Here is a 13,700-nt window from a genome sequence, read left to right as displayed (position 1 = left end):
TTTTTGTACATAGCATCCATGTGTATTGCTACAAACTACCCTAGGATGCACAAACCTTCTTCTTACCAAAGCTAAATACTTTTGTTCAATCGTATATCATAGGTTGAGTGTAGTCACCTATCACACTATCTTGGAGGCCAGGGCCTATGTCCTCCTCCGTGTATATATAGAGAGAGAGGGGGGGTTGGAGTCATGGCTTAACTCCTCCATCATGATGATGGAACTATAAATTTTTTTTTAAAAAAAACGAATTAATTCATATATGTATATGCAAATCATATCCCAATTCTTATACATGCTACGTTTTTCACCAGCAGATATGTATATAAAATTCATATACTATAATATATGTATAACTGTGTATAATTTATGTATACGGGTTAGAAAAAGTAAACATTAAATCTGGGCGGGCTATTTGTGTAACAATCCCTTCAATTTGGCTGGGCTGAGATGGGGTGGTAAACTAGCCCAAACCTTGGTATTATTGGGCACCTTGGCTTAGACCCAGCCCATTCACTTAGATTATCAAAAGTTGAATTTGTTATAGTAGTTCCCCCCAATCTTAAAGTGAAGGCTAGCATTATATTCTGCTGATTGACAAAGCTCATGATGGAACACTTCAAATTTGCTAATACGAGTTTGAAGCTACAACAAGATGTAAATGTGTTATGTGGGTCGTCTTTGCTTTTTCTAGTTTCTTTATGTTATTTTCTATTCGATTTTTCAACATATGATACATTTTTTCATTTTTGGATGCTCAACTTTGTTTGACACTATTTCATTTCGGTATAACTTTCACAACTTTCAAGAATTCCGGCTAATTATACTTATTAAAATTTTATGCTTTGATCATGTGATAATTTCTGGAGTAATGTCGATGGTAACAATATACGCAAGAGCACATGCACTAACATAACATGAGGTTAAACTTTGTTATTAGGTTAAAGCCATTAAGGGATGCCTTGATTAATAAGTAATTATGGTTGGAGACCTAGAGACTGAATGCTACTGGTTAACGTTCCTCTTTTCCTCTTAGCCACAAAATTTGCCCATTCTTTTTTTCTTTTCATGCAAATTTTTCCATTTCTGGCTAATCATGATAGTCAATCCCTTTCGTTACTTTGGATTACTTAGAGTATATTAATTTTCACTCAAACTACGTAGAGATTTTCACTTGCCACTTATGACATTGAAATAGACTTGTTTAATCGCTCTAATAATAATTAACAAACTGATCATTCAAGTTTTTCTATATTCGAATTAACCTTTTTGAGAGTTTTCTTGCTTCTTGGCCAATCTCCAAACCATGCATGCAAGACTTCTTTTAGTACATTTCGGCATTTTTCTTTGTCATATAATTTCATTTCTCAAAACTAAAACAGTCAGTATATGGGGGTCACATGCATCCACTAGTAATCTAGTAAATTGAATTCTCTTTTATTTGAATAATTGCAATTGACAAAAGGGTCCCAAGTGGATTGTTGAAGTTTATTTTCTTTTTCCTAACATATAACTAGAATTAAACGTTCGAACAATTTTTAGCTAAATTGAATTTTCATTCACGCTAAATTAATACAAACCAAAAAAGAAAGAATGTAACGAACCTTAGATATTTCTAGAGTTTCATAAAACGAAAATAAGAAAACCCGCACATATGAGCAGTATATATGGAAATTTAGAAAGTTTACTGGATGTTTTAACGTTATCAATATGATTAAGAAAATAATCAGACTTTAAAATTACTCAAAAGTATGGTTAGACCAACAGCCTAATTATATTAAGCAAGTCAGTATGTGTGATAATTACCTCCTATTATTAGTCACCTTATTGACCAAACCCTTACATTATATATAAACCTTCTTTCCATTTCTCTTTGCATATTCTTCATCACCCTTCAAAAGACTTCAGATTAATTTCAACAAATCAAATTCTCACCAAGAAAAATAAAATCAAAATTAAATATTTGAAGATGGTGTCATTTTTCCTAAAGAATTCTCTGTTTTTACTTATTGTAACTTTCTGGGCATTAGCTGATCATAAGCTAGCACTTGCAAAGCATGCAGGCAAAATGACCAGACAGTACAAGTTTAATGTACGCAGTAGTGCACCATCACTTTTCACCTTTATATTTTGTTGTTTTGTTTTTTCTTTAGTTTTAGTTTAAACTTTATATGTTACTACAGATTCAAATGAAAAATGTTACAAGATTATGTCAAACAAAGAGCATTGTGACAGTCAATGGCCAACTTCCAGGACCTACAATTACTGCAAGAGAAGGAGACAGACTTCTCATCAAAGTTGTTAACCATGTTCAGTACAATATCTCTATTCACTGGTATCTAATTAACTCCTAGCAATTAATATTCATGACAAGTTAATTTCAGTTATTAGACTATCAGCGTGACCTATAAGTCACGGCTTCGAGCCGTTGAAGTAGTTTGCACGCTGTCTACATCACACCCTTTGGGGTGCGGCCCTTCCTCGGACCTGCATGCAGAGGCGGACTTATGCTATACCCAGAGGGGTCGCTGGCACCCGTAAAGTTCGGCAAAAACTCTATGTATACATATATATATATTTAAAAAATAGTGATATATTAGTACTAGACACCCCATATACAAAGCAATTTTTGGTTGAATCGACAAGTGCACCCCCGACTATTCAAATCCTGGGTCCGCCTCTGCCTGCATGAATGCGGGATGCCTTGTGCAACGAGCTGCCTTTTTTATACTATCAGTTTACGTTGTTTGATATGTTATACAAGTTTGTGTAATTATCTTATAGTAATACGTGAAATGTATGACAGGCATGGAGTGAGACAACTAAGAAGCGCATGGGCAGATGGACCAGCTTATATTACACAATGCCCTATTCAAACTGGCCAAAGCTATGTATACAATTTCACTCTCACTGGGCAAAGGGGAACATTGTTTTGGCACGCTCACATCTCATGGCTGAGAGTTACAGTCTATGGAGCTATTGTTATCCTTCCCAAGAAAGGCGTCGCTTATCCTTTTCCTCAACCCTTCAAAGAATTTCCTATCATTTTTGGTACACAACTTGATTTTGTATCATATTTGTGTTGTTCGTACTCTCCAAAAGTACGGTTGTCGTATCCGTGTCAGATCATCAAAAACTACACTAGTTTTGGTGGAATTAACACGCACAACATTTTTAAAGAGTCGGGACAACATAAAAAAGATTCACTCGTTTCATGATTAGATTATTGTCAGGATAATAAAATTTTACGTGTCCTTGTGTTTGGATTATAGGTGAATGGTGGAATGAAGATACAGAGACAAATATCAATCAAGCCCTACAAACTGGAGGAGCTCCAAATATTTCGGATGCTCATACTATCAACGGTCTTCCTGGACTTTTCTACAATTGCTCCACTAAAAGTAAATCAAAATACCACTCCGTCTTGTTTTACTTTAATTAATTTATATGACATTTTCAGAGGCGGAACCAAGATTTGAAGCTTATGCGTTCTAAATTTGTCACAGAATTTATAACTCATCTTAGTTACTGAGTTCGTATTTAAATATTTATACATATTTAATGAATTTTGTAGTACAAATTCAATACTGTTTAGGCAAAAGTGATTGAATTCGACTGAACCCACACCTCATAGGCTAGCTCCGCCTCTGAACATTGTTAATATTCGAGGATTTCTTTGACCATAATATTATATATATTTTCAAAATTTATTTAAAAAGGGCACATGCACAAGGCATTCTGTATGCACACAGGTCTGAGGAATGTAAATAGCCTACATTAATGCAAGCATTAGTCATTATGCAACTTTATCATTGCTCCAAGGTTCCCTTCATTTTCAAAATATGTTTAATTATATTAAAAAGTTGTAATCATAATTATATACGTAAATTGCCACATGGCAGATTTTAAAAATAATTTTGGAGTGTGTATTATACGCACTAGTAAGAATGCGACGAGGGGGTTATATTATGAAGGAAATATAGTTCAGGGGGTTTCCGGGGATAGGTGATAGTTTAAGTAGGCAACTAACCAAAACTTGTATAGCTTAGGCGGGTTTTAGGGTATTAACTCTAATTTAATCCCTTTGCATGATCATCACTTTACTTGGTCCAATTTTTAATTTCATGAAAAAGTAACACAGATTTTCATATTGCAGATACATTCAGATTAAAAGTGAAACCTGGGAAAACATATCTACTGAGATTAATCAATGCTGCACTCGATGATGAGCTCTTCTTCAGTATAGCTAACCACACCCTTACTGTTGTAGAAGTTGATGCAGGTTATATAAAACCATTTGAGACAAATACAATCTTAATAACTCCAGGACAAACCACAAATCTCCTACTAAAAACCATGCCTCACCACCCTAACGCCACCTTTCTCATGGCAGCGCGGCCGTACTCCTCCGGCCCCGCCACCTTCGACAATACAACAACCACCGCAATCTTGGAATATGAAAATCAACCATCCACCAAAAAAAGTAACAAATTTCCTGTATTAAGACCTACACTCCCTATTTTCAATGACACAAATTTTGTTGCCAATTTTAGCAAGAAAATCAAAAGTCTAGCAAATGCACAATTCCCAGCTAATGTACCAAAAAAAGTTGATAGTCGATTTTTCTTCACTGTTGGACTAGGATTACATCCATGCCCCCAGAACCAAACATGTCAAGGACCAAATAATACAAAATTTGCAGCCTCTATTAATAATGTCTCCTTTATTCAGCCAAATATAGCATTACTTCAAGCTCACTTTTTCAACCAATCAAAGGGTGTTTATACTACTGATTTTCCAGCCAATCCACCATTCAAATTTAATTACACAGGCAACCCACCAACCAATATATTTGTGACAAGTGGCACAAAAGTTGTAGTGCTTCCTTATAATACTAGAGTGGAATTGGTTTTACAAGACACTAGTATTCTTGGTGCTGAAAGCCATCCTCTTCATCTTCATGGGTTCAACTTTTTTGTGGTTGGTCAAGGATTTGGAAACTATAATCCTAGTCAAGATCCAGCAAACTTCAACCTTGTTGACCCTGCTGAAAGGAACACTGTTGGTGTGCCAGCTGGTGGCTGGGTCGCCATTCGCTTCCTTGCAGACAATCCAGGTAATTTTTATATTTAAATCGACTTTAAAGATGATGCAATATACTTACATAATTAGGTTAATTATAAGGCTGTTGCAAGTAAATTTTTTAATAAGGAATAATTAATAATCTGATAAAAATAATAACTAACATATTATTGCAAGTTAATTAATTTCACCAATTGAATAAAAAACTCTTTCCATTTGCAGTATAAAAAAAAATGGTTACACTATCAATAAAATTTTATGTAGGAATTATCTGCCTTATTTTTTTGATAACTAGTTTTCGCTATTATCCATAGCTGTTTTAGTTTTCTTTTAGGTGGTTTGATTTTATAAAAATTATGTTGTATCCTCTATATATAAAAGCTAAACTCATTTTTCACGAACCAACTAGAATTTTGGTCCTCTACACATGAAAATTTTAAAATAAGAGCAAGAAAAAATTGATTAACTCTTTTATGTGAAATTTGAATGTTTTATATATAGGAACGTGGTTCATGCATTGTCACCTTGAAGTTCACACGAGCTGGGGATTGAAAATGGCTTGGATTGTAAAGGATGGAAAAGGCCGCAAACAGAAGCTTCCTCCTCCACCTGCTGATCTTCCTAAGTGTTAATCCAATTTGTTTCTTCAATTTTTTGTGTTTTTCTTACATTACATAATTTATTATTATTGCTAAGAGTATCTTATATTGTTTGAATTTCTGATTATTCCCCCTTGGCTTGTAACGAAATTCAAAGTGAGGAGTCCTTTGCCATAAGTTTTGCAAAAATAAAAGAAATAATCAGTGAATCTTTACTTCAAGCAATTTGTTCCTTTCCACTGCTTGCTCCTCTTGCTTGGTTTTATGAGGTCATCACTCGACAACCACGAATAGCAAACTGAACGAGTTACGATGCATCATGAGTTTAATTTTTATGCACTAATAATATAAAAAACATTTTATACAATAAAATAATTTATAAATTTAATTATAGATAAATAGTAAATCATATGAATGTGAAAAAAAAAAAGCTTTTAATTTCAATGAAATCAAAACATCTCTTTTTCATTTTTACTTATCTAGTCTATGAATGGGAGCATTGGCATAACTGGTAAAGTTGTTGCTATGTGATCAGGAAGGCACGAGTTCGAGCCGTGAAAACAGTCACTTGCAGAAATGCAAGGTAAGGCTGCGTACGATAGATCCTTGTGATCCGGCTCTTCCCCAGACGAGCTTAGTGCACCGGGCTACCCTTTTTTTACTTATCTAGTCTATAACTTTATTTATTATAATCTCTTAATAAATGTTAATTGAAAAGTTAATAAAAATATTAATTAACTTATTATCATGGGTTAAACTACATTGATAGTGTAAAAGAATTTCTTTTTTGTACTATTTCAAGAGTGCCTAATTATAATATCGAATTTTACCCTCTAAATTCAAGTATATATATATATATACTAGTCGTTCATTGCCGTAAAAATTGCACGGGGCACGCTATTTGATCGTCCTTATTTAACCTATACCTATTTTTTTAAAAAGTTTTAACTTGTACCCACTTTTTAAATAACTCCAGCCTCATTTCTCCTCCTCCTTCTCATGTAACCACTTTTTAAGAGATGGTTACATGAACTTAACATTCATGTAACCATCTCTTCCTTCTTTAGCTTTCTCAACCTCAACTACGTATTTCTTTTCCTCCATATTACTTTGTTTATCTCAGCAGCTGCAGCAACTCTTTTACACGTATGAATAAAACAAGCACTGATATATATAAAGGATTGCTTATTATAGTGGCTAATCTAAATTACTTCACGCAAACTTCATTTTTTGGTGGCCAAAAGTTTGTCATACAATATCAATATGACTTTATTTAGTCGATTCCAACAAACCCTCAACAAGGTTTTTGACTATTAGTTTAAGTTATGGAAAACGAGCAAACTTCTTCTGCTCGTCGCCGTCACGGTAGATGTAGAGAGTGCAGCAGTACATACTCAAGGGTTTTCTGAAGTTCGTCAGTTACAAACAAAAATTTCAGCTCTAGACTAGAGCTGAAGTTCGCCAGTTACAAACAAAAATTTCAGCTCTAGAGCTGAAATTCGTCAGTTACAAAACAAAAACTTCAGCTTTCGTCAATTACAAAACAAAAACTTCAGCTCTAGAGCTGAAATTCGCCAGTTACAAAACAAAAACTTCAGCTAGAGCTGAAGTGTCACGACCCAAATCGATGGGCCGCGACGGGCACCCGATACCTTACTCAACCAAGCACCAACGTAACGTATCTTTCTTATCACATCATCATATACACGTGAAATACAATCCTAATAGGCCAACATAATCATTTATAAACTCAAGACATAGGCCGACAAGGCCATACAATCTTTCACGTACACGACATATGTCTACAAGCCTCTAAGAATACATAAATGCCATAAGGGTCGGGACAGAATCCCGCCACACTAAACAATACACGTCTAAATAATACTAACCAGACGAGCAACTCCGAAGCAAATGGAGCGCACCAACATCTTCCGTTGAGTTGATAGAGTACTTGGAGGGCTCTCGATCTGTCTATCAGGACCTGCGGGCATGAAACGCAGCGTCCCCAGGCAAAAGGGACGTCAGTACGAATAATGTACCAAGTATGTGAGGCATAGAAGCATAAACAAGAACAGTAATGTAAAAAGAGACAGATGAGATACAACATGTAACATTTGAGTGCCTCTGGGGGCTACTGATATGAAATGCATAATACATATATATACATAAACTTTTTTTTAAAACATTCGCCTCTATGGGCGTCATCATCATCATATCGTACCCGGCCTCAAAGAGGACTCGGTAAAAACGTACCCGGCCATCAAAAGGCTCGGTAGAATCATACCCGGCCACGTGGAGCTTGGTAAATCCAACTGATCAGTGGTTGCACAATAGGTGCCGTACCCGGCCGATTATAGCGCGGCTCGGTAGAGTAAAATATATACATATATATTCTAAACCTTCCGGAGTGACGTAAGGTCGATATTTTCCGTACACATTATTATGAATAACTCTTGATCAAGAATCTTATAAGAATCAGAAGTACCAACAACATTGATAACATAAGGATAAGAGAAGCAACATCAACATTAATCGCTCCATAAGAAGGGAAACAATGTAAGTACTGTTAGCTTCTAAGAGTAGAGTATCTTTGGGAGCTCGTTCATTACGTTATGTACAATCGGAGTTGTGCAAAATAAGGAAATGAATAGTAGTAGGAGATAATAGACGATGAAGCATAAGTTAATGACCTAAATCTTCAAAAATATATTAGATACCTTAGTATCTGATCATTGTCATGGCTAAGTTGTGATCCTAAATAGATTGGACCACACAAATTGCTATTAAACTATGTCCATGAGACAAGCATAATAGATGCAATGGAAATCTCTTACAACAAATCATGTATCAAAGGCCATAAGACATAGTGGAACTCCAAGAGAAAACGAACAGAATAAATTTCAAAGCCAATGTCTTCATATGTGCAAGTAGATAACCTTTATTAAAAATGCAGTACGGATGGAAATGGACTATGTTGCTCGTTTAGTTTGTATCGTACAGATCATGCCAGAATGAAGAAAGGACATAGCCTTAACATACCTGGAGTAGGAACAATTCCGTATATTTATCCCGTTGGAAACCTTTGTGGAGTGAACTTAGACCCAAAAATTAGATTTAGGCTTCTGCGTTTTCAAACTTGTGGAACGAAATTGGCCTGATTTTTCTAAAAATTTGGACGAAAATTGCTTCAATTGAAGCTTTTGTTTGAAAATGGAAATGCTTCTGCTTTTTAATTATTCTTGGCATCTAAAGTCAAAAGCAAATTGATAAAGAGACCAAAGAAAATGATTTTGTCTTGCTTTTCAATTTTCAAGATTTGTACGTGTAGATAGGGAATCTCATGCCTAATGACTCATCAAGATTTTGTTTCCACTTTGGCTTACATTAGTGCCAAACGGCAGCCCAAAAAGGATATTTATCCACTTAATACTAATTAATTAGATAATGTCTCGTTACCCGGTAGTTAATCAATTACCAGCAAAATTTGAAAATTATTCCCACTTACTTAAAAGATTACTCTCTTTTAACATACCTTGTACACCTTAGTAGCATGGCCATGTAGTACCTTGTATGGTACTAGTTCATAAATATCGGGTATTTTAACTCGGGCCGTATTTTATTCCAAAATACCAAACTTTGACAAAATTTGTTTTCTTAGACTTGCTCCCCGTTTCACCTTCATGAATTTACTAATCACTTGTAAAATAGTATAATCCTTATAATTCCCAAATAATCTTTTCCTTGGATTGATGTCAATTATCTTACAACAAATTCAATGTAAAATATTGTAGGGTGCAACACCGTCGTAACTTATTACCACATAACATAACATTGTCGTAATATAATACTGCGGGACATAATATTGACGTAATATTGCAGGATGTAACATGAAGTTCGTCAGTTACAAAAACAAAAACTTCAGCACACTTGCTACTTCAGGGCCGTCTACTAAAATGATGCTGAAGTTTTGCGTGATTGTCTTTGCTACTTCAGCCCCGTATGCTGAAGTTATGCGAAAAAGCGGGTACGCTTGCAATTTTTTTTGCAAAGCAGACACAAGTTAAAATGTGACACAAAAACGGGTATACGGGCCCAACACTACAATAGTAAACTCAAAAACTTATTTTTTTTTAATAAGAAATCAAGAACTATTAATTAACATCAAATAGGTGCTGGTATGCACATATTTTGGATCAAAAAGGTTACAAAAGATGGGGAAACAACAATGAGTCCTAGAATTCCTGAATGGTATAATGAACTCATAACACAAAGCGTAGTCTAAGTTGCATACATCTTGTAAGTTAGTCCAGAAAGCTAACAGGTGCAGACATTGCATTCTAGTACGTGTATTGCACGTAGCAGCATCTTCCAAACATTGGTTGTTCCTTAGATCAATGAACATCGTCCACTTACCCATCTCGCTTAGAAGCTCAACTCACTTCCCTCAGTAATTTAATTGTACATATACAGATCTAACCTAATGAATTTCAACTTACTATACTTTCAAAACAAAATCAGGAAGCAACAACAACAAAAATATTTAAAAAAATATCACTCAGTGTCCGTAGGCATGCAGAGCGCAGTAGCAGCAAATTCTACACCAGCAACAAATCTTTCCAACTTTCCAAATTCTACACCAGCAACAAATTCTATCCCAGTCCTATCATTTCACCATTAGAGCTTTACTTCCTTTTTTAACTTTACTGTCCTTCAAACATAACTTAGTAGCATAATCATTCAGCATTTCAGCAAGGTATCTAGTGCATTTGAAATATTTGAGATCAAATGAATTTCTGCATTTTCTTTTAAGTTCAAGAGTAAACCAGTTACTTCGTAAAACTACTCTCAATACTGTTCTCTACTTTTTGGTATACTTCTTGTATACGGGAGTTTTTTCTCCCTTTTAATTAATACAATTTACCTTATAAAAAAACTATTCTCAATACTCAGAAACTACAAAACAACTCTTCTCAACATAAACTTATTTCACTTTCTCTCTCCCAGGTAACAAAGAATTCAACCATTTAACTCTAGGAAAATCAAGTAGAAGGGACATGCATGCCAAGTTAGAAGGAACAATCAATTGTCTACTTAATTGAAAACTCATACCACAGCCAGATCATTATTATAAACTGTGAAGAAAAAATTCATAAGTGGAATTGTCTAGAAAAAAGGCAGAGAACCAACATGCACCCAAAAATAAAAGCACATAGAAGAACTATAGCAACAGAGAAAACCATTGAGATACAACAAATGAGACAAATATTTTCAATGAAGCTCGGCGTCACAATTGTGATATACTAAGAATGTCGAAAATGAAAAAGTGTAAGATTTGATCACCACTTACCGTTCAAACAAAATGTAACCTGATAGCAGTCAACAAAAAGAAAAAGAGGAGAATTAGCAACAACTAATATTGAAATCCCAATAAATGAAATATCATCACCATCGATACGAAAGACAAAAGCTTCCACAGAAATTCTTATAGCTTTCTCAAATTCAATTACTTAACTCTCTAATATCTGTATGAGCCGCTCATAGCACTATCAAACATCTTTATTATAGTCTTCGCCCATTGTTTCCCTTTGAACTCCAAAATCACTATGTGCATTTGGAGATCGATTGAATTCTATAAACCCCCCAATTATAAATTTTAGGTTAAAATCTCAAAATCCTTAATTAAAATATAAAGTAAAAGAATTTAATTATATGGAACACTCGAGAATTACAAAGTAGTCTTAACAGAAAACGAACTAAAAAGAGGGAAAAGAGGAAAATGGAAAACAACCAAGGAAGAAGAAGGAGAAAACCATCATAATTATGTACCTGAAAAAGAGCCAATCACAATCACCCAGAAATGCCTAGGCTGCCGGAACCACCAAAAATCAAACTGGGAAAGGCATACATAAAGAAAATTAGAAACCCAAAAGTAACAGAAGTATGAAACATGAAAAACAATAAAACCGGCAAGCATTAATTAAGAAAAATATGGTCTGGTTGAATTGAAGAAAGCCAAGCAAAGAAAGAAGAGCCAAAGAGGTATATAAATGCATATACTCCAAGCACACACAAGAAAAAAACTTTTCTTTAATATAGTTCTATTCTAGTTGACAAGCAGGGAATAGGGCAAGTGCGATAAATAATAAAGAAAAAAAGGAAAAACCTTACCACAACTCAGAAATACAACCACACAAGACAAAATCGAACCAAAGCAGAGAAATATGAAAATGATGACCAGTTAAGAAACCCAGAAGCAGAGAAGCAATGGAAACAAAGTGATGTCTGTATGAGCTCTGGAGTATAGAGCTGTGGAGTGGATTCTAGAATCCATTGATATGAACGAAGAAAACGTATATAAGGGATAGGTGTAATTGTAGTTACTAATCTGCCCCAAATAAATATTGAAATTACAGGTTTGCCATTGTTCGTCCTTCTCAACTCCCATGTTCGTCCTTGTCAACTCCCATTTCTAAATAATACTAGGTGGAATTCACATTAGAATCGAGTTTTAAGTCCAAGAATCTTAGCTCCAAGTGATTCCTCTTGAATCCCTCTTCAATCCCCTTCAAAAAGCTCCAAAAACGATCAACAATGGGAGAAATTAACCTCATATTCGTGGACAAGACGACCTTTTAAACTTTCTGCCCAAGCCTAATTTCCTCCATCGCGATCGCGGGACATCCTTCGCGATCGTGAAGCACAAATCCTCAGCTCCCAAAATTTACCCTATGCGAACGCGATGATCAAGCTCCCAACACTATGCGATCGCGGACTGGCTAACGCGTTCACAATGAACAACTTCCCTCCAAGACCCCTGGTCCACTCAACTCTATGTGAACGCGACCAACTCCCCGCGTTCGCGATCAACAACTTCCCCACCTTATGCGATCGCAACTCCTCCTTCGCGATCATGAAGACCAAACTGGACTGCCCCTCAAAAGCCTCTACGCGATCGCAAAGAGGAAATCTCTGTAACAGCTGAACCTACAAATCTGCAACTCCAAACTTCATGAAATGGTCCGATTGACCATCTGAAACTCACCCGAGGCCCCCGAGACCTGAACCAAAGGCACCAATATATCCCAAAACCTTATTAAAACTTGTAATAATCTTTAAAACACCTCAAACAACATCGAATCAACCAAAACACATCGGATTCAAGCCTAAGTTTCTAAAATCTTCCGAATTCCACTTTTGATCAAAAACCAAATCAAACCACGTCTGAATGACCTGAAATTTTGTACACGCATCCCAAATGACACAACAGAACTACTGCAACTCTCGGAATTCCATTTTGACCCCTATATCAAAATCTTCCTACCAACCGAAAATCACCAAAATATCAACTTCGCCAATTCAAGCCTAAATCTACTCCGAACCTCCAAAACTCATTCTGATCACGCTCCTAAGTCCCAAATTACCTCCGAAGCTAACCGAACTATCGAAACTCACATTCGATCCCTCTAACACATAAGTCAACATCTGGTTGATTTTTCCAACTCAAGCTTCCTCAAAAGAGACTAAGTGTCTCAAACCTTACCAAAATCATTTCGGATTCGATCCGACCAACCCGATACCATATAACATGGATAAACAAAGCATAAAGAAGCAGAAATAGAGAAAAACAAATCGGTAACTCATGAGACGACTTGCCGGGTCGTCACAAAAATACCCCAGCATAGCGAGTCAGGATAATATGATCGTTTAAAGAGGTATTACTTTTTAATAGAAAATGAGACTTTCTGGTATATATGCTATATAAAACTTTCCCAAAATTTGGGACAAATAAATTTCTCTGTTCAAAATTCCTAAAGAGTCTACCAAAGATCTGAAAAGTGTCAAACATGACAATTACTCATTTGCATTGACTGAACCTCTCTTTTAATTAATTCGAATTCGAATTAAATGAGATAAATGGAGCACACGAAAGGAAATTCCAACTTGATTTAAGTAAATAAATCACAAATTAGTACTCATGTGCTTTACTATATATTATTTTAATGTTAAGTGTGTTAATGT

At 35.4% G+C, this 13,700-nt stretch overlaps 1 protein-coding gene and 1 long non-coding RNA gene across 2 annotated transcripts; one reads left to right on the top strand and one right to left on the bottom strand.

The window, feature by feature from the left end:
• Nucleotides 1-2,068: 2,068 nt before the first annotated feature.
• LOC104236357 (laccase-4-like) lies at nt 2,069-5,805 on the top strand. Its single transcript, XM_009790266.2, has 6 exons — nt 2,069-2,092; nt 2,184-2,335; nt 2,807-3,051; nt 3,273-3,401; nt 4,157-5,116; nt 5,584-5,805. Exons 1-6 carry the CDS (start codon nt 2,069-2,071, stop codon nt 5,712-5,714), a joined length of 1,641 nt encoding a protein of 546 aa, XP_009788568.2. The 3' UTR covers nt 5,715-5,805.
• A 1,542-nt stretch (nt 5,806-7,347) lies between these two features.
• On the bottom strand, nt 7,348-12,005 carry LOC104222653 (uncharacterized). The gene is made up of 3 exons (XR_011404447.1): nt 11,850-12,005; nt 8,721-11,571; nt 7,348-7,662 (listed from the first exon to the last, which is right to left on the bottom strand). It is a non-coding gene; the product is annotated as an uncharacterized lncRNA (long non-coding RNA).
• Nucleotides 12,006-13,700: the final 1,695 nt, after the last annotated feature.

The sequence above is a fragment of the Nicotiana sylvestris genome, chromosome 12 (genome assembly GCF_000393655.2).
Source record: "Nicotiana sylvestris chromosome 12, ASM39365v2, whole genome shotgun sequence".
NCBI lineage: Eukaryota > Viridiplantae > Streptophyta > Magnoliopsida > Solanales > Solanaceae > Nicotiana > Nicotiana sylvestris.
This window is presented reverse-complemented; position numbering and strand designations above follow the sequence as displayed.

Excerpts from the sequence above, each read along its gene's own strand:
- LOC104236357 (XM_009790266.2), top strand. The coding sequence starts at position 2,069 with ATGACCAGACAGTACAAGTTTAAT. Across the intron at positions 2,336-2,806 it reads TACAATATCTCTATTCACTG|GCATGGAGTGAGACAACTAA; the intron begins GTATCTAATTAA and ends AATGTATGACAG. Across the intron at positions 5,117-5,583 it reads CTTCCTTGCAGACAATCCAG|GAACGTGGTTCATGCATTGT; the intron begins GTAATTTTTATA and ends TTTTATATATAG.